At 35.6% G+C, this 27,960-nt stretch overlaps 2 protein-coding genes across 4 annotated transcripts; both read right to left on the reverse strand.

Annotated features, from left to right (window-relative positions):
- Positions 1 to 1,899: 1,899 nt before the first annotated feature.
- On the reverse strand, positions 1,900 to 2,670 carry LOC111439471 (chromosome partition protein Smc-like). Its single transcript, XM_023077145.1, has 2 exons — positions 2,392 to 2,670; positions 1,900 to 2,274 (listed from the first exon to the last, which is right to left on the reverse strand). The coding sequence occupies exons 1-2, from the start codon at positions 2,668 to 2,670 to the stop codon at positions 1,900 to 1,902; spliced, it is 654 nt and encodes a 217-aa protein (XP_022932913.1).
- A 23,268-nt stretch (positions 2,671 to 25,938) lies between these two features.
- Positions 25,939 to 27,960, reverse strand: LOC111439465 (probable N-acetyltransferase HLS1). 3 transcript variants are annotated; one of them, XR_002709803.1, is made up of 4 exons: positions 27,551 to 27,955; positions 27,281 to 27,462; positions 26,189 to 27,166; positions 25,939 to 26,006 (listed from the first exon to the last, which is right to left on the reverse strand). XR_002709803.1 is itself a non-coding variant. In XM_023077136.1 (3 exons), exons 1-3 carry the CDS (start codon positions 27,761 to 27,763, stop codon positions 26,302 to 26,304), a joined length of 1,257 nt encoding a protein of 418 aa, XP_022932904.1. In that variant the 5' UTR covers positions 27,764 to 27,960; the 3' UTR covers positions 26,180 to 26,301. The 3 variants fall into 3 exon arrangements, 2 of the variants coding, with proteins under 2 accessions (XP_022932904.1, XP_022932903.1); XM_023077136.1 differs by lacking the exon at positions 25,939 to 26,006 and having other exon boundaries at positions 26,180 to 27,163; positions 27,551 to 27,960; XM_023077135.1 differs by lacking the exon at positions 25,939 to 26,006 and having other exon boundaries at positions 26,183 to 27,166.

The following is a 27,960-nucleotide window of genomic DNA, read 5'->3' on the forward strand; positions in this document are numbered from 1 at the left end:
ATCCACCCATATGGACTTGCATTATGCACATTTAGCACTTGGCTTGTGCATGTTTCATCTTGACCCCCGACTTTTTTTCTTTCAACCATTGCCATTATTCCTCTAATGAGAATGACTCTTCGAAGGCATCGGCCTAGTACACCTTCTGATTCGCTTTCTGCCCATTTGAACTCCCAAGCCCTCAACAAATAAGCTTGGTTTGTGCTTTACTAATGGGTAAGACTCTTTCTCATGGAGTCCGGCTTTTGACCTTCAAAGAAATTCTTGATTTTGATTCCCAACTAACTTGCCCAACCTGACACTCGTGACGCACCTGCAAAGTCTTCATTCAAACATGAGGTTCATCTGTCTTGTCTACAACTCTAATACCAACTGTCACGATTTAACTTCTTCAATCATGTAGTGTCATGATCTTGACACGCTCATGACAAGCCTTAAGAGGGAACTCAAGCTCCATTTTAAATTTTTTACCCGACTTGTGGCTTTGTTGGACCAGTGACGAGGTTTGTCTTTGTCTACCTAACATCGCTTGTGTGAAATTCAAGCTTGTTCAGCCAGACACACCGTTTGTGCGTGCATGTTTAATCATTGTGACACACCAACATCGCATCTCATTGTCATCTCGATTCCAAAAAACACGATCCATACATTGTGATGTCATCCTATGTCTCGGGACATATCGACAATCTTGGCTTGCTCAGACACATCCATTGAGAATTGACCTATGTGTTGACTGGGACATCCTAAACATCCATCCATCTGGGTACACTCGAGCATCAGATTCTCCTGTGTCTATGCTACAACATACGTTCTAGATAGCGGGTGCATATTCCAACCTTTGATACATGTGTTGGACGCAATATCGACACACTTGTGTCATCGATACTATCATTGAAAGACCCTTTTCAAAGTAAGACGCTCAAGACCGCTCGTTCCATGATGCTCGCCTACGCTGTAACACACGTGTGTGCCATTGGGTAGCTCGCTTAGGCCATAGAGCCAAGGGTGGTGGCGAGCCAACACCTTGCCTCCCTGTATAATACATTTTGAGGCATTTCCAATCTTTCTCGAGTTGACGTCCTTTTGGCAAGCAGACATATGACCATGCATAGTCTGTCGAGTGTCCATTTGATAAAAATTTTGGTGAGCTTTCATGTTTCATATCACAGACTGAATTTTCGAGCTGCATGCTAAAACTCATATCGAAACCCCGACTTCTGAGGTTATGAGCCAGGCCCTACTCGGTCCTCTTTGAGCTTGTCTTTGACACTCGTGTCACCTTGTTCTCACAAACCTTGCATATGTTGAAATTAAATTGCTCTGATACCAATTTGTAGAAAAATAAAGCTGCAACGATACCAACTTGAGAGAAAAAAACGCTCGCTCTGAATCTAACTTGTTTAGATAACTCTCACGAAACTTTAAAGGGGGTGTCGAAAGAAAAGAGACAAGGAGAAAAAGAAATTTCCCAAAAAGGGTTTGTATTACACACAACTCAGATTGCTCTCTATTTTTTCTCTCTATGTTATTACATCGATAAATGAAGCCTTTTTATCAGTTCCAGTGAGGCCAAAATTGGCCTTAACTACCCATGATTTTCTCACCCATTTTCTCTCCATTCATTCATTTTCTCACTCATTAGCTCTCTTTTCCATAATTATGCTCTTTTGACTGAATTAAAAGAAAAACCAAAACAAAAAAATCATTTAAGTTTATTTTCCAACAAAACTCTCTCATATAAACTTAAATGCTTCTACTCAATCATTCCTCCTGCGCCGTTTTCGTTTTTTTCGATCTCAATTGTAGTTTCTTCAATTTTCTCTTTTTGTCCTCGAGCGAAAAAATGGGATTGTCCTTCTCTGGAGAGACTTCATTTGGATCTTCTCAAGAACAGCCCATTTAAGGCTCCAACTCTTCATTTCTCCAGTTCTCAGCCACGCTTGACTCAAACATCACGGCTTCATTCAGTTTACTCAATTCTCTTTGTAAGTCCACAGTGACCTTTACCGCTAGCATTCTTGTTTCCTCCAATTTGGTTTTATCATGATTGAGTGTCTCAATCGTGTGTCGTAAATTCACTACCTTCTGTTGGACTTGATCCAGGTTCACTTCAACTAAATCTCTCTGTTGAGTTAACATCTCTATATCTTTCTTCTCCCTCACTAGCTCGTCCACTAGTCCCTCAATCTTCATGAACAGGTCTTTCTCTTTCTTCACAACTTCTTCAACTTTCTTCGTAAGATCAGAGATTATCTTCTCATTCTTTTCCTTCCCCTGTTTTAGACAAAAGGAACTCTTACTCAACTCAGTCATTTATTTCTCTAACCTTTCAACTTTTGTTTCCAACTCTTTCTTTTCTTCTTCAATTTTCATCCTCTTTCTTCTTTCTACCTCAAATTGCTTTTTCGACCATTGGAGCTCTCTCTCTTCGAGCTCGAGTTCTCTATTCTTCGGTTGTTCATCATTCTTCGATTTTCTCGTCTCTGATACCGCGATTTTGCCAAATTTGCTGCGTATCAGAACATTTCTGATAGATTCTACCACCTTAAGACTACCGCTGTCATCTTTTGCACCACCGTCTCCTTTTGTGTTCGACTCTTCATTTTGAGCCATCAAGAGGATGCCTCCATTTGTTGTGTCATCCAAAGCTAGGTTGATGGTTTCTTCCATCTTCTCTTTGGCTCGACAATCTCTCGCATAGTGACCTATTCTACCACAATTGTAACAGTTTCTGGAGTTACAATTATTTGCATAGTGACCATATTTCTGACATTTAAAGCACTAGATGTTGGAATTGGTTACAATTATTTGCATAGTGGCCATATTTTTTCATTTAAAGCACTAGATGTTGGAATTGTATCCTTCACTGCGCTCTTGATTGCGTCCTCTTCCACGCCAATTTTCTTGGCTCGATAGTCTCTTACGTTCTAGCGGCTTCTGTTAAAATATTATCACTAGCCCAACAGAGTCAACCCAATAATTGTTGTAGCCATTGTATATTTATTTTAGTACAGATTTTAGGGAAGAGATCTATATATTTTAGGAGAGAGATTTAGATATTTTAGAAAAAATATTCAGGTTTGTTAGCTCTACATTTAGATTTGTTAGATTAAGCTATAGTATAAATACCCCTCCACCCTACCTAGGTTATTCATCCAAGAAACACAAAGAAAACAATAAAAAAAAGTAGTAGCATTCTATAGAGTGTCTTGTATTCTCTTCTCGATTGGTCTAATAAAGAGTGCGAGTGTTTCCCACAAAGAGTTGTGTTCAACATTTGGTATCAGAACGAGGTTAGTGTAGATTATCTGATCTGTTGTAGGGGTGTACACCCAACCCAAAAACCCGAGAACCCAACCCGACCCAACCCGAAATATAAGGGTTGGGTTGGGTTATGTTGGATTTTGGGTTTGGGTTGGGTCCATTTTTTTTAACCCGATTTGATTTGGGTTGGGTTGGGTACCAAAAGAAAATGATTGGGCCAACCCGGCCCAACCCAAAAATATTAAAAAAAAAAAAATTAAAGCCCAAAGGCCTAAAGTCAAAGCAAAATCTACGATTTATTTAGTCTCTGACCAAACCCCAAGCCCAAGCCCAAACATTCTTCTGCAATTCATCTTACTCTAGTACTTCATTTTACTCAATCCATTTCTCTACAATTCATTTTAATCTTCATTTTACAATACTTCATTTTACTCAATCCATTCCTCTACAATTCATTTTACACTCTAATTCATTTTACTCTGCAATCCATTCCTCTGTACTTCATTTTACACTATAATACATTTTACTCTGCAATCCATTTCTCTGTAATTCATTTTACTCTGCAATTCATTCCTCTGTACTTCATTTTACACTATAATTCATTTTACTCTACAATTCATTTCTCTGTAATTCATTTTACTCTGCAATCCGTTCCTCTGTACTTCTGCAATCCATTCCTCTGTAATTCATTTTACTCTACATTTCATTACTCCACAATTCATTACCTCTGCAATTCGTATCCTCTACAATCCGTTACTCTATCATTCATTTTACTCTGCAATCCGTTCCTCTACAATTCATTTTACTCTACAATCCACTACTCTGCAATTCATTTTACTTTGCAATTACTTTTACTCTACAATCCATTCCTCTTCAATTCATTTTATTCTGCAATCCGTTCCTCTATAATTCATTTTACTCTGCAATTCATTTTACTCTCATTTTTTCTACAATTCATTTTATTCTACAATCCATTACACTGCAATTCATTTTACTTTGCAATTACTTTTACTCTACAATCTATTCCTCTACAATTCGTTTATCTATAATTCATTTTACTCTGCAATCCGTTCATCTGCAATTCATTTTACTCTTTTACTCTGTAGTTCATTTTACTCTCCAATCCACTACTCTGCAATTTATTTTACTTTGCAATTACTTTTACTCTACAATCCAATCCTCTGCAATTTGTTCTTCTATAATTCATTTTACTCTGTAATTCATTGTACTCTGCAATCCATTCTTCTGCAATTCGTTCCTCTGTAATTCATTACTCTGCAATTCGTTTCCTCTACAATTCATTTTCCTCTGCAACTTATTTTACTTTGTAATTCATTTTACTCTACAATTCATTTTACTCTACAATTCATTTTATTCTGCAATCTATTTCTCTACAATTCATTTTACTCTGTTACTCTGTAATTCATTTTATTTTCCTCTGCAATTTATTTTACTTTGTAATTCGTTCCTCTGTAATTCATTACTCTGCAATTCGTTTCCTCTACAATTCATTTTCCTCTGCAACTTATTTTACTTTGTAATTCATTTTACTCTACAATTCATTTTATTCTGCAATCTATTTCTCTACAATTCATTTTACTCTGTTACTCTGTAATTCATTTTATTTTCCTCTGCAATTTATTTTACTTTGTAATTCATTTTACTCTACAATTCATTTTATTCTGCAATCTATTTCTCTACAATTCATTTTACTCTGTTACTCTGTAATTCATTTTATTTTCCTCTGCAATTCGTATCCTCTGCAATTTATTTTACTTTGTAATTCATTTTACCCTACAATTCATTTTATTCTGCAATCTATTTCTCTACAATTCATTTTACTCTGTTACTCTGTAATTCATTTTACTCTGTACTTTATTTTATTCTACAATTCATTTTACTTTGCAATTACTTTTACTCTACAATTCGTTTCTCTATAATTAATTTTCCTCTATAATTCATTTTACTTTGTAATTCATTTTACTTTGCAATCCATTCCTTTTACTTTTGTAATTCATTTTACTCTGTAATCCATTCCTCCCTCTACTGTCATTCCTCCCTCTATTGCATTCCATTCATTTTACTCTGCAATCCATTCCTTTTCTATAATTAATTTTCCTCTATAATTCATTTTATTCTGTAATTCATTTTACTCTGCAATCCATTCCTTCATTCTCTATAATTAATTTTCTTCTATAATTCATTTTACTCTGCAATCCATTCCTTTTACTTTGTAATTCATTTTATTCTACCATTCATTTTACTCTGCAATCCATTCCTCCCTCTACTGCATTCCATTCATTTTACTCTGCAATCCATTCCTTCTCTATAATTAATTTTCCTCTATAATTCATTTTACTCTGCAATCCATTCCTCCCTCTACCGCCATTCCTCCCTTTAATGCATTCCATTCATCTGTAATTCATTTCTCTCTCTATTGTAATCCAATTATTTGTAATTAATTTTCCATTTATTTGTAATTCATTTTATTCTACAATTCATTTTACTCTGCAATCCATTCCTCCCTCTACTGCATTCCATTCATTTTACTCTGCAATCCATTCCTTCTCTATAATTAATTTTCCTCTATAATTCATTTTAGTCTGTAATTCATTTTACTCTGCAATCCATTCCTCCCTCTACTGCTATTCCTCCCTCTACTGCATTCCATTCATCTGTAATCTATTTCTCTCTCTATTGTAATCCATTCATTTGTAATTCATTTTCCATTTATTTGTAATTCATTTTATTCTACAATTCATTTTACTCTGCAATCCATTCCTTCCTCTACTGCATTCCATTCATCTGTAATCCATTCCTCTCTCAATTGCAATCCATTCATTTGTAATCATTTTACTTTATAATTCAATTTATTCTGTAATTCATTTTACTCTATAATTCGTTCTGCAATCCATTCCTCCCTCTACTGCATTCCATTCATCTGTAATCCATTCCTCTCTCTCAATTGCAATCCATTCATTTGTAATCATTTTACTTTATAATTCAATTTATTCTGTAATTCATTTTACTCTGTAATTCGTTCTACTCTGTAATTCATTTCTCTCTCTACTAAAATCCATTCACCTATAATACATTTTACTCTGTAATTCATTTTAGTTCGCACTTCATTCCTTTCTTTACTACAATCTATTCATCTGTAATTCATTTTACTTGCAATTCATTTATTTTACTCTGCAATTCATTCCTCTCTTTACTGCAATCTATTCATTTGTAATTCATTTTACTCTGCAATTCATTTTTCCCCCTACCTCCTTGCAATCTATTCATTCATTCCTCTCGAACCTCTCTGCAATCCATTTCTCTCTCAACCTCTCTGCAATCCATTCATCTATTCCTCTCCCTACAATCCATTCCTCTGCAATTCATTCCTCTGCAATCCATTTTACTCTTCATTTTACTCTACAATCCATTCTTTTGTACTTTATTTTACTCTACAATTGATTTCCTCTACAATTCATTTTCCTCAGCAATCTTTCTTCTCTAATTCATTTTACAATACAATTCATTACTCTGCAATTCATTTTCCTCTACAATTTGTTTCCTCTGCAATCCGTTACTCTACAATTCATTTTACTATGCACTTCATTCCTTTCTTTACTGCAATCTATTCATCTGTAATTCATTTTACTTACAATTCATTTATTTTACTCTGCAATTCATATTTTACTCTGCACTTCATTCCTTTCTTTACTGCAATCTATTCATCTGTAATTCATTTATTTTACTCTGCAATTCATATTTTACTCTGCACTTCATTCCTTTCTTTACTGCAATCTATTCATCTGTAATTCATTTATTTTACTCTGCAATTTATTCCTCTCTTTGCTGCAATCTATCATTTGTAATTCATTTTACTCTGCAATTCATTTTTCCCCCTACCTCCTTGCAATCTATTCATTCATTCCTCTCGAACCTCTCTGCAATCCATTCATCTATTCCTCTCCCTACAATCCATTCCTTTGCAATTCATTCCTCTGCAATCCATTTTACTCTTCATTTCACTCTACAATCCATTCTTTTGTACTTTATTTTACTCTACAATTTATTTCCTCTACAATTCATTTTCCTCAGCAATCTTTCTTCTGTAATTCATTTTACTCTACAATTCATTACTCTGCAATTCATTTTCCTCTACAATTTGTTTCCTCTGCAATCCGTTACTCTACAATTCATTTTACTCTACAATTCATTTTACTCTACAATTTATTTTACTATACACTTCATTCCTTTCTTTACTGCAATGTATTCATCTGTAATTCATTTTACTTACAATTCATTTATTTTACTCTGCAATTCATATTTTACTCTGCACTTCATTCCTTTCTTTACTGCAATCTATTCATCTGTAATTCATTTATTTTACTCTGCAATTCATATTTTACTCTGCACTTCATTCCTTTCTTTACTGCAATCTATTCATCTGTAATTCATTTATTTTACTCTGCAATTTATTCCTCTCTTTGCTGCAATCTATTCATTTGTAATTCATTTTACTCTGCAATTCATTTTTCCCCCTACCTCCTTGCAATCTATTCATTCATTCCTCTCGAACCTCTCTACAATCCATTCATCTATTCCTCTCCCTACAATCCATTCCTCTGCAATTCGTTACTCTACAATTCATTTTACTCTACAATTTATTTTACTCTGTACTTCATTCCTTTCTTTACTGCAATCTATTCATCTGTAATTCATTTTACTTGCAATTCATTTATTTTACTCTGCAATTCATATTTTACTCTGCACTTCATCATTTATTTTACTCTGCAATTCATATTTTACTCTGCACTTCATTCCTTTCTTTACTGCAATCTATTCATCTGTAATTCATTTATTTTACTCTGCAATTTATTCCTCTCTTTGCTGCCATCTATTCATTTGTAATTCATTTTACTCTGCAATTCATTTTTCCCCCTACCTCCCTGCAATCTATTCATTCATTCCTCTCGGACCTCTCTGCAATCCATTTCTCTCTTAACCTCTCTGCAATCCATTCATCTATTTCTCTCCCTACAATCCATTCCTCTGCAATTCATACTTCTGCAATCCATTTTACTCTTCATTTTACTCTACAATCCATTCTTTTGTACTTCATTTTACTCTACAATTTATTTCCTCTACAATTCATTTTCCTCAGCAATCTTTCTTCTGTAATTCATTTTATGCTACAATTCATTACTCTTGCCATTCATTTTTTTCTACAATTTGTTTCCTCTGCAATCTGTTACTCCACAATCCATTTTACTCTACAACTTATTTTACTCTACAATCTATTTCTCTATAACTCATTTTACTCTACAACCATTCCTCTACAATCAATTTTACTCTGTCATTCATTTTACTCTTTATTTTACTCTGCAATTCATGTTACTATTTATTTTACTCTGCAATTCATGTTACTCTGTACTTCATTTTTCTCTGCACTTCGTTTCCTTTGCATTTTACTCTTTCATTCATTTTACTTTGCATCCATTTCTCTTCATTTTACTCTACAATTCATTTTACTTTACAATCCATTCCTCTCTCTACTGCAATCTATTTATTTGTAATTCATTTTACTCTGTAATTCATTTTATCTGCAATTCATTTTATCTTGTAATCCATTCCTCTGTATTGCAATCCATTCATCTGTAATTCATTTTACTCTGCAATCCGTTCCTCTGTAATTCATTTGTCTGCAATTTCTCTTACTGTACATCCATTCCTCTGCAACACATTCCTCTATAATTCATTTTACTCAGCATGCAATTCATTTTACTCTGCAATTCATTCCTCTGCAATCCATTCCTCTTATAATTCATTTTACTCTGCAATCCAATCCTCTCTCTACTGCAATCGCAACCCATTCCTCTGTAATTCTGCAATTCAGTTTACTCTACAATCAATTTTACTATATAATCCATTCCTCTCTCTACTGCGATCCATTCATTTGTACTTCATGTTACTTTATAATTCATTTTACTCTGTAATCCATTTTACTCTACAATCCATTCATCTCTCTACTGTATTCCATTCATTTATAATTCATTTTACTCTACAATTCATTCCTCTCTCTACCGCATTCCATTCATCTGTAATTCATTTTACTCTACAATCCATTCCTCTCTACTGCAATCCATTCATCTGTAATTCATTTTACTTTAAAATTCATTTTAGTCTGTAATTTATTTCACTCTGCAATTCATTTCTCTCTCTACTGCAATCCATTCACCTGTAATTCATTTTACTCTACAATTCATTTCTCTCTTACTGCAATCCATTCATCTGTAATTCATTTTACTCTACAATTTATTATACTCTGCAATTCATTTCTCTCCCTACCTCTCTGCAATCCATCATTCATTCCTATCGGACCCCTCTGCAATCCATTCCTCTCTCTACCTCTCTGCAGTTCATTCATTCATTCCTCTCCCTACAATCCAATTAATTCATTTCTCTCCCTACCTCCCTGCAATCCATTCATTCATTCCTATCGGACCCATCTACAATCCATTCCTCTCTCTACCTCTCTGCAGTCCATTCATCCATTCCTCTCCCTACAACCCAATTAATTTTTCTCTGCAATTCGTTTCCTCTGCAATTCGTTACTCTGTAATTTATTTTACTGTGCAATTTATTTTACTCTGCAATCTATTCCTCTACAATTCATTTTCCTCTGTTACTATACAATTCATTTTACTCTGTACTTCATTTTATTTTGTAATTCATTTAACTTTACAATTCATTTTACTCTACAATCCATTAGTCTGCAATTCATTTTACTCTGCAATCCGTTCCTTTATAATTCATTTTACTCTGCAATTTATCTTACTCTGCATCCATTTCTCTGCAATTCATTTTACTCTTTATTTTACTCTGCAATTCATTTTACTCTGCAATCCATTCATTTTTAATTCATTTTACTTTGTACTTCATTTTACTTTGCAATTCATTCCTTTGTACTTCATTTTACTTTGCAATCCATTCCTTTGTAATCTGTTCCTCTGTAATTCATTTTACTCTGTAACTCATTTTACTCTGCAATTCATCTTACTCTGCATTCATTCCTCTACAATTCATTTTACTCTTCAATCCATTCCTCTGCAATTCATTTCTCTTTATTTTACTCTGCAATCCATTCCTCTATAATTCATTTTACTTAGAATGCAATTCATTCCTCTGCAATCCATTCCTCTTGTAATTCATTTCACTCTGCGATTCAATCCTCTCTACTGTAATACATTCATCTGTAATTCATTTTATTTTGAATTCATTTTTTTCTGCAATTCACTCATTTTATTTTGTAATTCATTTTACTCTACAATTCATTTCTTTTACTTTGTAATTCATTTTATTCTGCAATTTATTCCTCTATAATTCATTCATTTTATTCTGCAATTTATTCCTCTATAATTCATTTTACTCTGCAATTCATTCCTCTCTCTACTGCATTCCATTCATCTGTAATTCATTTTACTCTGCAATCCATTCCTCTCTCTACTGCAATCCATTCCTCTGTAATTCATTTTACTTTATAATTCATATTACTCTGTAATTCATTTTACTTTATAATTCATATTACTCTGCAATTCATTTCTCTCCCTACCTCCCTGCAATCCATTCATTCATTCCTCTCAGACCTCTCTGCAATCCATTCATTCATTCCTCTCCCTACAATCCATTCCTCTGTAATTCATTTTACTCTGCAATTCATTTCTCTCCCTACCTCCCTACAATCCATTCATTCATTCCTCTCCCTACCTCTCTGCAATCCATTTCTCTCTCAACCTCTCTGCAATACATTCATCCATTCCTCTCCCTACAATCCATTCTTCTGTAATTCATTTCTCTCCCTACCTCCTTGCAATCCATTCATTCCTCTCCCTACCTCTCTGCAATCCATTTCTCTCTCAACCTCTCTGCAAATTATTTTACTCTGCAATCTGTGTTACTCTACAATCCATTCATCCATTCTTCTCTGTACCTCTCTACTCTCCATTCATCCATTCCTTTCTCTACAATCCATTCCTCTCTCTACCTCCCTGCAATCCATTCTGCTCTCAGCCTCTCCATTAAATTCATTCCTCTCCCTACTTCTCTGCTCTCAGCCTCTCCACAAAATAAGAATCTCTCTCGATACTTAGTCTCTCATAAGGAATTTGATCTCAATAGCATTCTCTCGCATTCTTTGTCTTGTTTCTTTCTCGCGCGCCGTCTTTCTCTCTTTAGTCTCCTGGAATGCTATAACGGGTAATCTTTTTCACTTTTTGTTATATCCCCTTGCAAAGTCTAATTGTATATTTTAACATTAATGCATTTTATGATAATTGTTCATATTGGGTTAAACATTTGAATCATAATAGTTCTATTTTACTTTTTATAGATGGAAAACAATAGTGCAACTGTATGTGCAAGTAGCTCTAGTAATTATAATGCATCAAAACCACCATTGGCTACACAATCTAAATTTAAGAAGAAAAAACCCAATAAATCAACCGTGTGGGATCACTTTACAAAATTAGAGAACAATAATAAGAGGTGCAAGTGCAACTATTGTTCTAAGGAGTATGCTTGTGATACTAATTCTTGTGGAACTAGCACGTTATGGAAGCACTTAAAAAAATCAGTGTAGGAAGTACACATATAAGGTGGAGGACAAAGAACTAACCACTCTAAGTTTTCAACGTTCAATAGATGGAAAGAGTGGTAATAATATTGTTACTTAATTATTTAGTCAAACATTTGTAGAGAATGAGGGTTTCAAATTGTTTTGTAGTATTGCATGTCCTAAGTTTGACCCTCTGTCAAGAGTAACCATTGCTAGAGATATATTTCAGTTCTATCTCGAAGAAAAAAGAAGTTGAAAGATTTTTAGTTCGTCATTCCAAGAGGGTTTGTCTTACCATTGACACATGAACTTCGTTGCAAAACATTAATTACATGGTAATCACCGCACATTTTATTGATTCAGAATAGAATTTGCATAAAAGAATTCTCAACTTTTGTCAAGTTGCTAACCACAAGGGGAACTATTGGCAAGATTATTGAGAGTTGTTTATTGGAATGGAGAATCGATAAGGTTTTCTCTATCACAGTTGATAATGCAAGTTCTAATGATATAGCTATTTCATATATTATGAGAATGCTTAGAAGTTGGAATTCACTTGTCTTAGATGGAGAAATATTACACATGAAGTGTTGTGCTCACATAATTAATTTGATTGTGAATGAATGGCTTAACGAAATGCATGACTCGATGGAATTAAATGTAAAGCACTTGTTTGTTTGGATGTGGCGACTCGATGGAATTCCACTTATTTGATGCTTGATCATGCCTTGAAATTTGAAAAAGCTTTCAAAGTATTAGAGGAGGAAGAATTAAATTATGTTGTGGGATCATGGAAACAAAAGAATAGGACCACCAACCATCAATGATTGGAAAAATGTTGCAGTGTTTGTAAAGTTTTTGAAGGTTTTCTATGATGTCACTACGAAGATAAGTGGTTCTTTATATGTGACTTCTAATTCTTATTTTCATGAATTTTAGGGTATTCGAGAACTTTTAATTCAGTGGAGTACAAATGTGAACTCTGTTTTAAGTATGACAAATATTGGGGCTCAGTGGAAAGAATTAATAAGTTGATATTCATAGCAGTGGTACTCGATCCTCGTTACAGATTGGATTACATATCATTTTGCTTTACGAATATTTATGAAGATGCTATGGCTAAAGTGATAGTGGATGACATAAAGAATTATTTAATTCGTTTGTATGATTACTACAAGTTTTATGATAATGCTTAAGATCATCATCAATCTGAATCAAGACTCACTTCTAAGTCCATGAGTATGGAGATGGACACAATTGATGAAGAGAATTTGAGTGGTTCAATATTAGTATTATCATGATACAAACGAAGAAGAGAAGAGCAACATTCACTTGAGTTAAAGAATGATCTGGATCGATATTTGTCTGACCCTAGTAAAGAACTTGATGATAATTTTGATGTTTTGGCATGAAGGAAAGCAAATGAGTTTAAATATAAAGTTTTATCGAAAATTGCCCAAGATGTTTTGACAGTTCCAGTGTCGACTGTATCTTCTGAATCAACATTTAGTACGGGTGGGAGGATTCTTCATTCTTTTAGGAGTTCTTTGACACCAAAACAGTGGAAGCTCTGATATGTACACAAAATATATCGGTAGAAAATCAGTATTGTTAGATATTCCTCAACAACTTGAAGATTTGGAGATCTGTTCTAAGATTGAGACAGGTAACTCCAAACCTATTTATTATCTATTTGTTAAGATATTCTATATATGTTATATCACAATTTATATTTTATTTTTAAAATGATTTAACACCTTCAAGTTCCACCAATGTCATGCAAGAATAATTATTTTTCAATGTAAGTAAAATATTTGAAGTTACACTATGCTTTATCCCAACAATCTTAAATCCGTACTAACTTTCTATATTGTTATATCACAATTTATATTTTATTTTTAAAATGATTTAACACCTTCAAGTTCCACCAATGTCATGCAAGAATAATTATTTTTCAATGTAAGTAAAATATTTGAAGTTACACTATGCTTTATCCCAACAATCTTAAATCCGTACTAACTTTCTATATTGTTATATCACAATTTATATTTTATTTTTAAAATGATTTAACACCTTCAAGTTCCACCAATGTCATGCAAGAATAATTATTTTTCAATGTAAGTAAAATATTTGAAGTTACACTATGCTTTATCCCAACAATCTTAAATCCGTACTAACTTTCTATATTGTTATATCACAATTTATATTTTATTTTTAAAATGATTTAACACCTTCAAGTTCCACCAATGTCATGCAAGAATAATTATTTTTCAATGTAAGTAAAATATTTGAAGTTACACTATGCTTTATCCCAACAATCTTAAATCCGTACTAACTTTCTATATTGTTATATCACAATTTATATTTTATTTTTAAAATGATTTAACACCTTCAAGTTCCACCAATGTCATGCAAGAATAATTATTTTTCAATGTAAGTAAAATATTTGAAGTTACACTATGCTTTATCCCAACAATCTTAAATCCGTACTAACTTTCTATATTGTTATATCACAATTTATATTTTATTTTTAAAATGATTTAACACCTTCAAGTTCCACCAATGTCATGCAAGAATAATTATTTTTCAATGTAAGTAAAATATTTGAAGTTACACTATGCTTTATCCCAACAATCTTAAATCCGTACTAACTTTCTATATATGTTATATCACAATTTATATTTTATTTTTAAAATGATTTAACACCTTCAAGTTCCACCAATGTCATGCAAGAATAATTATTTTTCAATGTAAGTAAAATATTTGAAGTTACACTATGCTTTATCCCAACAATCTTAAATCCGTACTAACTTTCTATATTGTTATATCACAATTTATATTTTATTTTTAAAATGATTTAACACCTTCAAGTTCCACCAATGTCATGCAAGAATAATTATTTTTCAATGTAAGTAAAATATTTGAAGTTACACTATGCTTTATCCCAACAATCTTAAATCCGTACTAACTTTCTATATTGTTATATCACAATTTATATTTTATTTTTAAAATGATTTAACACCTTCAAGTTCCACCAATGTCATGCAAGAATAATTATTTTTCAATGTAAGTAAAATATTTGAAGTTACACTATGCTTTATCCCAACAATCTTAAATCCGTACTAACTTTCTATATTGTTATATCACAATTTATATTTTATTTTTAAAATGATTTAACACCTTCAAGTTCCACCAATGTCATGCAAGAATAATTATTTTTCAATGTAAGTAAAATATTTGAAGTTACACTATGCTTTATCCCAACAATCTTAAATCCGTACTAACTTTCTATATTGTTATATCACAATTTATATTTTATTTTTAAAATGATTTAACACCTTCAAGTTCCACCAATGTCATGCAAGAATAATTATTTTTCAATGTAAGTAAAATATTTGAAGTTACACTATGCTTTATCCCAACAATCTTAAATCCGTACTAACTTTCTATATTGTTATATCACAATTTATATTTTATTTTTAAAATGATTTAACACCTTCAAGTTCCACCAATGTCATGCAAGAATAATTATTTTTCAATGTAAGTAAAATATTTGAAGTTACACTATGCTTTATCCCAACAATCTTAAATCCGTACTAACTTTCAAGATGCTATTTTTCTTTTGTAGGAATTAAGAATGCAATAGAGGGTCGGATAATTTTAAATTTTTAAGTATTTTGTTGAAGGATGTAACTTTGGAATTAATTCATTGAATATTCTTTACATATTTATAAGTGAATTTTTAGTCATTTTGTTGAATGATTATATATTGTGAATGTAGATAATTTAATTAGATGTGGTAACTTTAGAATTGATTTATTGCATATTCTTTACATATTTATTGGATAATATGAATGCAATAGAGAGTTTGATATTTTTTATCTACAACTTATAAGTAGTAATTATTTTATCATTTTAGGTCATACAAAATAATTTTTTTAAAATTTTTTTGGACCAACCCGAACCCAACCCGAAAATAGAGGGTTGGGTTGGGCTGAGAAATTTTTTGGGTTGGGTTGGGTTACTAATCCAACCAACCCGAACTTTTGGGTTGGGCAAAAAAATCCTCCAACCTAACCCAACCCGGACCATGTACACCCCTAATCTCTTGAAATTCTTAGTATGCTCTGTGGTTGCAGCTCTGTCCGATCTTCCACATCAGAAACTATTTCTTGAGATTAGTAGTGAGTGAGTTTCTTTTGTGTCGTGAGTAGTCTGTGACTCTGCAAGTCTTGTGTTGAAAGAGCTTGTTTGGTATTACTGAGGTATGACCAACGCGATGGGTGATTTCAAAATCATTGGAGGAATCAAGAAACTCAACAACAACAGCTACAACACGTGGGCAACATGCATGATGTTCTATTTACAAGGACAGGATCTTTGGGAGATCGTTGGCTAGTGTGAAACTACGCCACCAGAGAAGGATTCTAATGGCGCCTTGCGCAAATGGAGAATCAAAGAAGGCAAAACAATGTTTTCCTTGAAGACCACCATCGGAGAAGAGATGTTAGTGATAGTGTTAATATAGCGCATGCGGAAGCAATTTGGATCTTAGGCACTCTAAGTACATCAATTATAGTAAATTAACTAGCATGTTCAAAAGCATTAAAACTCAATGAGTTTGAATACTAACCTTTTGTCGCTCAAGTTTATTTTTCCTCACAAACCAGTTTCCAACCATCACTAGCGTCTTCTCCACTATTCTCCAGCCTTAGAACGGGATTGTGGAATCCGGTGAGTGACTAAACTTTGGAGAAATTTAATATAAATGAAGAGAGAATTTTTATGAGAGGTTTTTCTCAAGATTTTTCCCAAAAGAAAGACCTTTCATGTACCATGATCGCTCTATTTATAGAGTCATGTTTGCATATTCATGCAAATTTGAGATCACCAAATTTTGACACTCAAAATTCTACTCAAATGTTTGGGATTATGTGGCAAGCATGCAAGTTTGAGTTCACCAAATTTTGACACTCAAAATTCCACTAAAATTTGTGGGGTTTATTTGGCAAGCATGCAAGTTTGGTTAAACCAAATTTTGACACCTCAAAATTTCACTAACTCAAACATGTATTTTTCCATAAAATGAAGTCAACATTTTGACTTTCTTCATTTTGATTCAACAATTAATTTCAAATTAAAGTAATATTAAATGATTAATTAAACTATTTAATTAATATTTAATATTAATTCAAATGTCAATCCCAATCAATTCCACACATATTTGATTAAGATATTTAAATTTTATTTAAATATCTCAGATTCTCTCTTTTTGTTTAATTAGTAAATAAAAAAAAATGCAGTTAAATATATCGTATATATGTAGCGCATATTCCCTAATTTGAATTCGAACACTTCGAACTCACTCGTCACACTGTTATATGGTTTAGTCCGATATGAGCTAGCAGAGGGATCTAATGGACCTATAGATCATGGGCTCCAACGATCCAAGATTAACTAGTTAAACTCATTAACCTTGTTAATCAACATTCGTTAACTACTAGGACACTCAACTATAGCCTAGTAGTTGCACTCCCCTCACTATAGATATATTTCTGTTCATTTGATATAATCATGATTAGTAAGTCGATCCTTTACAGGTTGTTCGTAACTAGAGCTGGGTCAATTTACTGTTTTACCCCTAAAGTTACTTCTTGTTTCTTATGTCTCACTAATCCTCTAATGAACAATTGGTTTGTGGTCCAACTAGTAAACCGAATCCCTCTCAGGCAAATGAGAGGGTGGGGGTCCTTGTTCAAGACCTGGAGTCAGTGCTTAAGGGAACTAACTCTCTTCTATCCCTAAAAGTGGGTAGGAGTGAGTTCCATCTTGCACCCCACGTCCCTAGCCATTCACCCAGTCTTACCCCTGAAATGGGAGGACTATTGAGTCGGCGAACTCGAGCCACTCTCACCCATGCAAATCTAAAGATAATTCCGAATAAACAGGAGTTCGTGGTTAGCTCAGGATTAAAATCGAGTTACCTAGGTCATCGAATGAAAAGAAAATCAGTCTCAACAGTAAACGACATTATAAAGTGAGAGTGATTTTCTTCATGGTCCGATCTTATGCAATACTCATTGCATAGGACACCCCCATCCAAATGTCTCCACATGTACAATTTAGTGATCACATTGTTTATGTCATATACAAAAGTGGGCTGCATCCATAGTGTCCCCCCAGGATAAGGTACTCAGCCTTATCCCCATACTATAGATCATTTTAACTATATACTTGAACTTGATCCACTCTTATGTCTCTACATATAGTTCAAGTAATCATATTATTGTCAGAGTGCTCTTAGTTTATTGGATTTAGATTAATAATCGTAAAGTTTACTTTATTCAATAACAATCTTTATTGAATAAACAACCATAATAACTTTATTGAAAATAGAATATGTTTTTGTTTACAAACTATGAGTTTTAGGACATAAAACCCAACAGTTAGAACATATTTGGGATGACAAGACACTGAAAGAAGCATGGGACACGTTCGTGATGTTGTTCTCAAAGAAGAACGATACAAGGCTACAACTTCTGGAGAATGAGTTGTTGTCAATTTCATAATGTGACATGACGATTGCTCAGTACTTCCACAAGGTCAAGTCGATTTGTCAGGAGATTACTGAACTAGACCCGAAGTCTGCCATTGTAGAATCTCAAATGAAGAGGATTATAATCCACGGATTGCGACCGAAATATAGAAGCTTTATTACTATTGTACAAGGATGACCTATTCAACCATTACTTGTAGAGTTCAAAATTTGTTAGCTAGCCAAGAAGCCATGGCTAAACAAATGGGAGGCATCACATTGAAGGGTGAAGAAGAAGCACTCTACACAAGTGAAAGTCAGAGCAATAATAGGCCATCTACCAAACGTGGATACAATGGTAACGAAAGAAGAAGCCACCAAGGAACTTCACAACCTGAGAGAGCTCAGAAGAACGACAACAAAAGTTTCCAAGGAAAGAGATTTGAAGGTATGTGCTATAATAGCAGGAAAAAGGGCCACATGTCTAGAGATTGTTGGTCTAGGAAAAAGTCGGTTGAAAGCAATGTGGCAATATCCAAAAAGAAGATAGAGGATGAATGGGATGCAGAGGTACTATGTCCCATAGTAGAAGACGAGCTAGCACTCATGGCAATAATGGAAGAGCATATCGATTGTGAGGATGACTGGATCAGTGATTCAAGATGCTTAAACCACATGATTGACGATCAAAGCGGTGCAATGGAAGAGGGGTGGCCCTCAGAAAAGGAAGTATTACCAGGCCTTGAGCAAATTGAAGAAATTCTTCTACAGAACACGGGGGAGCAAAATGAAGAAATTCTTCTACCGAACACAGGGGAACAAACTGTAGAGATTCTTCCACAAAAAATGGGGGAGCAAATTGTACACATTTGCTTAAGTGCTGATGTGCCTGAAGATTCAAGTGACACTAGTGTTGGTGAGCAAGAAGTGACTCAACCAAGCGAGCCTAGTGAAAATGAAATGACACCTGAACAACTCAAACATTCAGAAATAATCCTAAAGGCAAATCCAGAGTATGCCAACGCAGTAGAAGATGAAGTTAATGAGGCAGAGACATATGAAGAAGCATCACAAAACTCAGCTTGGCAAAAAGCGATGGAGGAAGAAACTATAAGCCCAGGAACAAAATCAAACTTGGGAATTAGTGCCAAGACCAAGAGATACAAAACTCATCTCTTGCAAGTGGGCTTACGAAATAATTTGTACCCCGAATGGATCAATTGTGAGATACAAAGCTTAGACTATAGATTCAAGGTTCTCTCAAGAATATGGACTAGACTATGATGAAACGTTTAGTCCAGTGGCAAACATCATTATCGTACAAGTTCCTCCAGTACTTACGGTAAATAAAGATTGGAAATTATGGCAGATGGTTATGAATAATACTTTCTTGCATGGAGAGTTAAACAGAGAGTTCTACATGGACCAACCGAAGAAATTCGAAAATGAAGTTGGAGTCATTGATCAATATATGCAAAGTCCAAAGAAGCCTCATTTGGATGCGGCTCGACGGACCTTGAGATATGTCAAAGGTACAATCAATTACGATTTTTTATACAAAAGAAGTGAAGACTGGAAGCTAGCTGGATATAGTGATGTCGACTATGCAGGAGACCATGATACCTGAAGATCAATCACTGAGTATGTGTTCAAGCTCGGTTTGAGAACAATTTTTTGGTGTAACAAAAGACAACCAACAGTATCATTGTCAACTAGAGAAGCAGAGTATAGAGCAGCAGCTGGACAGCTCAGGAAAATACATGGTTAAAACTTTTGATGGAAGATTGACACCAGAAAATTGAGTATCCAATACCACTTCATTGCGACAATCAATCTGTGATTTGCCTAGCAGAAAATTTGGTGTTTCATGCTAGAACAAAGCATGTGGAGGTACACTACCATGTCATTAGAGAGAAAGTCTTGAAGGAAGAAATCGAGATGCAACAGATCAAGACAGATGACCAAGTGACAGACTTGTTTACAAAAGGGCTGAATACTGGCAAACATGAGAGTTTTCGCTGTCAGCTCAACATGGTGCAGCGAATGAAAACTAGTGTTGAGGGGGAGTGTTGAAATATCATCACTAGCCCAATAGAGTCAAGCCCAATAATTGTACGAGCCCATTGTATATTTATTTTAGTAGAGATTTTAGGAAAGAGATCTAGATATTTTAGGAGAGAGATTTAAATATTTTAGGAAAAAGATACAGATTTGTTAGGTCTAGATTTAGATTGGTTAGTTCTAGATTGCTTAGGCTTTAGTATACCCCTCCACCCTATCTAGGTTATTCATCCAAGAAATAGTGCAAGTGTCTTATATTCTATAGAGTGTCTTGTATTCTCTTTTCGATTGGTCTTAATAAAGAGTGCGAGTGTTTCCCATAAAGAGTTGTGTTCAACAACTTCCACGTTCTCTACTTCGAAAATTCTGTGAGTAGAGTATTTTTCCATCTTTTATCGATGCCTTCGTCTGAAACGCTTGTCGAGCGGCTCCTCCTTCTTTTTCTTGCGTTGCTCTTGTGCCTCGAGAGAACCGGCAAGCTCATCGATTGTGAACTTCGTCAGGTCCTTCGACTCTTCTATGGCACAAACAACATTCTCGAAGTTGTCTATTAATGACCTCAAGATTTTTTTCCACAACCCGCATTTCGGGTAACATTTCTCCATTTCGATTTAACTGATTCGCCCCGGTCTGTACACGAGTAATGTAATCAGATACATTTTCTGACTTCTTCATCTTCATGCTCTCCAACTTGCCATGCAAAGTTTGGAGACGCACCTGCTTGACTCGGTCGGTTCCTTTTAACACATTTTTCTAGAGTGTCCCACGCTTCTTTTGAAGTAGTTGCCCTTGCAATCTTCTCAAACCCCGACTTGTTAACAGCCCAGAACAGCATGTATAATGCCGCCTATCCTTTGACCGTAATTCCTTTAGCGTCTTGTTTTGCACCACCGTATAACCCGTGGTATCAATCGGTTCTTCGAAACCATCTTCGACCACCTCCCATGCATCTTGCGAACCGAGAAGAGCTTTCATTTGGATGCTCCAATTCTCATAGTTTGTCTTCGTCAATCATGCTAGCGGCATTTGTCCCATCATGTTCGTCATCGGCTCTGATACCAATTTCTTGAAATTAAATTGCTATGATACCAATTTGTAGAAAAATAAAGCCGCTCCGATACCAACTTGAGAGAAAAAAATGCTCACTCTGAATCTAACTCGTTTAGATAACTCGAAAGGGGCGTCGAAAGGGGAGAGACGAGGAGACAAAAGAAATTTGCCAAAAAGGGTTTGGTATTACTCAGTAACTCAGATTGCTCTCTATTCTGTCTGCTGTTACATCGATAAATAAAGCCCTTTTATAAGCTTTTTTGCCAAAATTGGACTTTACTACCCATGATTTTATCAGCCATTTGCTCTCCTTTCAGTAATTTTCTCACCCATTAGCTCTCATCTCCTCTAAGATAATTATGCCACTTTTGACTTGAATTAAAAAAAAAATCAAAAAAAAAAAAATCATTTAAGTTTATTTTCCAACCGCATATGCCTCAACTTAGCTTCAATGCACATTCTTGGTGTGTTGGATGATGTATCGTCCTCTTGGTCGCATCATAACACTTCTCAATCTTGGCCAAAATGTGGCCCGATGGGTGTCACTTGAGGGTCACCCCTTGTCTGTCTTCCATGTGTAGGTCACAACCTACTTCCTCTTAGTGAGGTTGTGACACTCTGCCCCACCTAACCTATTCATCGTCCTTGATGACTCTCTTGGGGCACAATCGATATCATCAATTGTGACATGCGGAGGGAGGTGTACTCGCAGTTTCCGGTTGGCGCGCTGGGTCTAGGTGAGACGCGAGTCGGAAAAATCTGGACCAGGTATGGGTTGTATTTGAGGTGGGATGTCTCGTGATGTGGTTGCTGAACGCAGACGCATGCTAGACATGTGCTTTAGGCCGAAGGCATCTGTGGCCTGCGGGGGTCTGCACACTTGGGTGCGCTGGTGGATGGAGTTCATCTGGGCTGAAACAGAATTGGGTCTGGGCTACAACGTCTACATGGGCTGGCTGATGGATGTGGGTTTCGAACCGAGCGAACTAGCTCTGGCTCTGAAGCCTAAGGCACAGATTCGAGGCCTTTTTCCAGATTTTTTTTTCTTTTTGCCACTATTTTTTACCGATGTTTGGTCAATTTTAGTTGATTCTTAGCCCCTTGGAGTGTTGAGGTGGGATATATGTATTGCTCCAAATAACATACTGGGAGACTTTGTAGCATTCAGCTCATAATTATGTCTCAGACCAACTGACAAGAGGTGAAGAAGAGAGACTGACAAGAGGTGGAGGAGGAAAAAGGACGGAAAACGACGTCGTCGAAAATGGCCGCGAAGAGGAGAGAGAAGGAAGTCAGAAGTTGCAAATTCGAGTGAAGAATTAAGGATCCACCGGATCCGGATCCAGGTTAGATTCAAGCAACAACCCACGCCAACGCCGGAGCCCAGATCTGCAACGCCTCAGCCCGCGAACCCAGCAACCTGTAGCAACTCGACCCAATAACCACGTTGGCCCAATCCACCTGCAACAGCCCAATACCCATGTCAGCCCAGACCTACAGTAGCCGCGACCCACGCACCCGTGTTAGGTGGCCCGATTCCAGTGCCTCGACCCGAGAAGTGTGTCGCAACGTGTTCCTCTGTCACGGAGACACGTGTCATCACCTGCAGCAAACAGTTATTTAGCTCCAGCAGTTTGAATCTGCTCGGCTCTAGCTTCGGCTCGGTAGCTCAAAAACCTGTTATTCGGCCTAGGTGGTACAAAATTATAGTGATCGTTAAGGTAATCGAGGCCATTAGAGTGACTTATTTTACAAATTTAAGTTGAATTTATATTAGAATTGTGAAATACTAACGAAAGACACTGCAAGACCTAACAAGACCTAATAGGATACGATCCTCAATGACATTTGAAATAGTTTCAAGGAACGGAAACTTAGCAAACAAGTTGGTGGCCTTACTATAGGACAAACTAGACAATTGTTTGATGTATGACAATATGTGCCTAGTAGCACTGACACATGTCATTTATGTTTTATGCGGATGATGCTTTGATGATGATTTATGATGTATGTTGTATGATGCATGATGATGTGTATAAGTCTATGATGACATTTGATGATGTGTTTATGTTGACGATGCATGTTAATATAATGATGTAAGATGTTGTTATATCCTTAATATGACGTAAAGTTCCATATTAAGATGAGAAGCATGTTATGAATGTCATATTGTATTATGAGGATGATTTTCACAAGGACATAACCTTGGTTAATATTAATGATATGAAAAGAAGAAGACTAATGCATGTATATTACTCATATTAATATAAAGATGAAATTAGGGTTGTGTCATAAATATGTTTTTAAAGACGAGAAACCGTAGGGAATTCATGTATTGCTATGTGTACATAAACATTGGGATACTTCTCTTTTTACGATGATAATATAAACACATACACTACGATGATAATAGTGATCATGTTGTGCATGACATTCAGGGGTCTACTGACCTCTGGACGTTGCTACGGACAGCTAGCTCGACTATGATGGGTCTAGGGGGAGTGCGAACCGCTTGGGGATTCACACTCACACATATGGGTTATGTGTAGGGAATTACTGCACACCCAATTTAGTCTGGACTAGAGGCTACCCCTAGTATGATTTTAACGACAGGTACTTAGAGCAGGCCCCTATAGAGATAGAGGGCTCACTTACTGAGTATTTTTCAAAATATTTAGGCCATGTGCTACATCATTTTTCAGGTAAAGGCAAGGCGCCTGGCTGACGACATTTTAGAAAGTTGCGAATATTAATACTATTTTTGAAAATTCATGAGTAGGTTTTGAACCTAATATTAATTCTAAGAGTATTTTTTAACTTTTAAAAATAAAAATTAAGTGTATTAATAAAACTTTTCAAAGTTTAAAGTTATTTTTAAATGAGCGGTTAATATACTTTTTTTTAATATTATTGAAATTTTTAAAATTAGTTATATTCTGAGGAGTATCTCCTATAGTCCAATATCATCCTTTTTGCTCTCTATTTTGATTAGGTTTGGGTCTTTTATCTTATAAAATTTGTGTAGATATATTTCCATTGATGTAATCTTTTATCTACTTTTATGTTTTCTTGTCCCTTAATATTCTCTCTCTTTCTCACTTTTTCTTTTTCTAGGTCCTAATATATGCTTTTACAAGTACACTTACAAAATATATTAAAATGTTAATTAATGTGGAAATTTTGATTTTTTTTTGTTGTTTCTTTAATATACATTTTAATAAATAAACAAAAATATAATATAATTTTCTACTTCCATCATTTCTAAAACTCAAATTTCGATATTACAACATAGTATTCAATCTACTCAAACACATAATATATATGTGTATATATATTTTGATACCCATTTAGCTACCAAAGTACGGAATTTTCGACCCATTTAACTGTCAAAGGAAAATCTCTCTTGATTCTTATATGAATGTTCATCTCCCATTTCGACCCTTAAACGAAAATGGCCACATGAAACTGATAAACAAAAAAGTAGTAATCCTACATTATTGATTATGATCCTAGCATCTGATAGACCTTTAAAGTTGAAGGAAGCTTGGTGGCCAGAAAGCATCAAAACTGATGCTACCAAGAGTTGAAACATGAAAAAGAAAAAATGTTAAGAATGGTTAAGAATAAGAAACTCTAATACCATGCCAAAAATGAAGAACCAGAATGGGATTGAAAGACTGATTTTAATTCATGTTCTAGCGGTTTAATTAGGATGCAAACTAAATTTTATAAAAATAAGATAAAATATACCAAATATACTATTAACCAAACGTAATAGTTGAAAGATGGAAAAAAAAAGTGAAAAAAATGTTAACCGATCATGACTGTATAAAATATATTTTAATAATAACGTTGTAGATATTGAAGACGATGTTCTGAAACAGCAGGGGAGTCAAACATGATGGTGAGCTGAAAAGGTTTAGCTGTTGGATGAAGAATAAGTGGTGGTATCGCCGCCACCTGCTGCAACGACAACGGGACATGGGGTTAGGTTTGGACCCAAAAAAAAGCTAAATGGGTTCACGGGATTTATGCATAGTAGCCTCATTTGGGGATTCGATTGAGTATTTGAGATAAAACGTCACGTGGATTGGATTGAAATTCGACTCGGGGATGGGAATCAAGGCTCCAATTCTAACGGTTGACTCACCCGATTCAATTTGAATCAGTTAATGTCTATCTATTTCGATTCAATTTGTATTAGAAGTTAATATGTTTAAAGAGCGTTGAGGTTCAGGCCCTAATTTTTTAAAAGTCGGAACAAAAACAACTTTCTTCCAATCTTGTTACCCTACTTTTCATATGCCTTGTCTTTTAAAAATGACTTGTTAACTAAGATTCTTTTGTAGGATACCAAAAATCCATTCCACGATGTATGGACAAGTAGAATGCACAACATGAACTAAAAGTGGTCATCCAACGCACAACAAGTACTCAAATAACTATAAGAATGTACTATTGTGGGTCTTGCGCAATGAACCCTTTTATCTACGTTATAGTCGATCTCATCCATTTGAACACAAATTATCATTTTCATTATCATTTCAAAGGTTGATAGTTCGATCTCTTAACCCAACAATAGACGAACGGAAGAAGAAAAAATAATGGTTTTTTTTAATTTCAATTTGAAGAGATTGGAAAACGTTCATATAATACCCTCATAATTTGACCGTATAATGGTATTACATACTCTTTCCATTCAACATTACTCGTTATAAAAATGATATCTTATTTTATTTCGGGGCAAACAATGAATGGAAGTAGCGGTAGGGATTGGGGTGAATTAGAATTCTCTAGGATCAACGAATATGGAGAAGCTGGGCGGCGATTTAGTCCAATCGCCGAGGGAGTTGTTGGTGTAGCCTTCACCAAGGCGTTTAATGCACCATAAATCCTCCGGACATGACAGTTTTTTCCAATGTGGAATGTCGGATTTGAGCGGCTCATCGTTTGAAACCTCCGTAGCCACCACACCACAGCCACGCTCCTTTGCCAAATTGTGCGCGTGGTGGCAAAGCGCCTTCATCAGCTTCCCTGCGAGTGGGCCTTCTCCTCCTACCCCATACAAAAACAGCACTCCAAATGGCTTAAACACCTCCGGAACTGACGGCAGCCGCAACCACGGCAGCCCTCGATCAATCACACGGCTGAGTTTTGCCATCGCTCGCTTCACCACGGACACGCCACGCACTTCCAGCGCATACACGTCCTTGCAATTCCACGCGCTTAAAACCGCCCACGATTCAGGCAGACACGACAAAAACCGATCAGACTCGACCCACAACCCATCTGTAAAACTCCCACGTGGCACTGCTAGAAATGTGCCGAGGCTTAGCCGATTGGAGAGCACCGCGTCAATGTCGCGCGGGAAAAACTCCGCCGTCGCGAACCGACACCGATACAGTGTCTCGGCGACAGTCAGCTCGAGCTGGAGGATGGTGACTTGGTCGGAGAGTCGGAGCCGGTGGGCGAAAACAGGGTTCACGAGAATCGACGGCGTTCTGAACTTGGAATAGCCGCATTTATGGGTGAATAGCTTAATTGAAGCGACGTTGTCAATCTCTGTAGCTATGTATGAATATTCCGCTTTCTTCTCTCTGAACCATTCCTCCATTCGCCTTACCAGATTCAATCCAATCCCCAATCTCCTACAAATACAGTATCAATTCTTAGTCTAATCTATGAATACTCTGTTTTTCCGAATACTCTGTTTTCTCTTAATGTATGAATACTCTGTTTTTTGTTTTGTTTGAATTCCTTACCGGTGATCGGGGGAGACGCGAAGGCCTAAGATGTAAGCGAGTTTGGTGTAAACAGGGGCGAGCTGGGGGAGATCAGAGGCGTTAATTCCGGCATTTCTAGTGGATTTAGAGCAGCAAGTAACAGTCTTGATGCAGCCTCTGATCATGCCGACGATCTCGTTGTGGGCGGCAATTTCCGCGACCTGAATGAAGGAATGAATGAAGTGTTTGAGAATTGGGGATGAAATTTGAGGGGGAGAAGAAAAAGGGTGGGGGGGAAAAGAGTGTTACGAGCATGAGAAAGGCAGGGGAATGGCGGACTCTGCAAATTGGGTCACCGAGGAGATCGGTGAAGAGGGAGAAGTTTTTGTTTTTGGTTGAGCCAACTTCGCATCGTCGTTCAACATCTTCAACGGAAGGTTTGTCTTTAATGGGGTCGAATTCTCTGATGAGAATTTGAATGTTGTTCTTCCTCTTCTTCTTCTTCTTCTTGTGGTCTGCCATGGCGGATTTGAGAAACAGAGGAGGAGGATGCTACAGAGAGGGTGGGTTCATTTCACTATTGGAGATGGGAACACGAGAACGACGAAGAGTTGAGGGATTGTTGGATTAAGATCAAAAAAGAAAAGAGAAAAAAAAAAATTGTATGAACCGTTGTGTTGTGTGGATGGTGTTTATAATGGTGGCTTTAATAGCAATTT

Source organism: Cucurbita moschata, unplaced genomic scaffold (assembly GCF_002738365.1).
Source record: "Cucurbita moschata cultivar Rifu unplaced genomic scaffold, Cmos_1.0 Cmo_Scf00095, whole genome shotgun sequence".
NCBI lineage: Eukaryota > Viridiplantae > Streptophyta > Magnoliopsida > Cucurbitales > Cucurbitaceae > Cucurbita > Cucurbita moschata.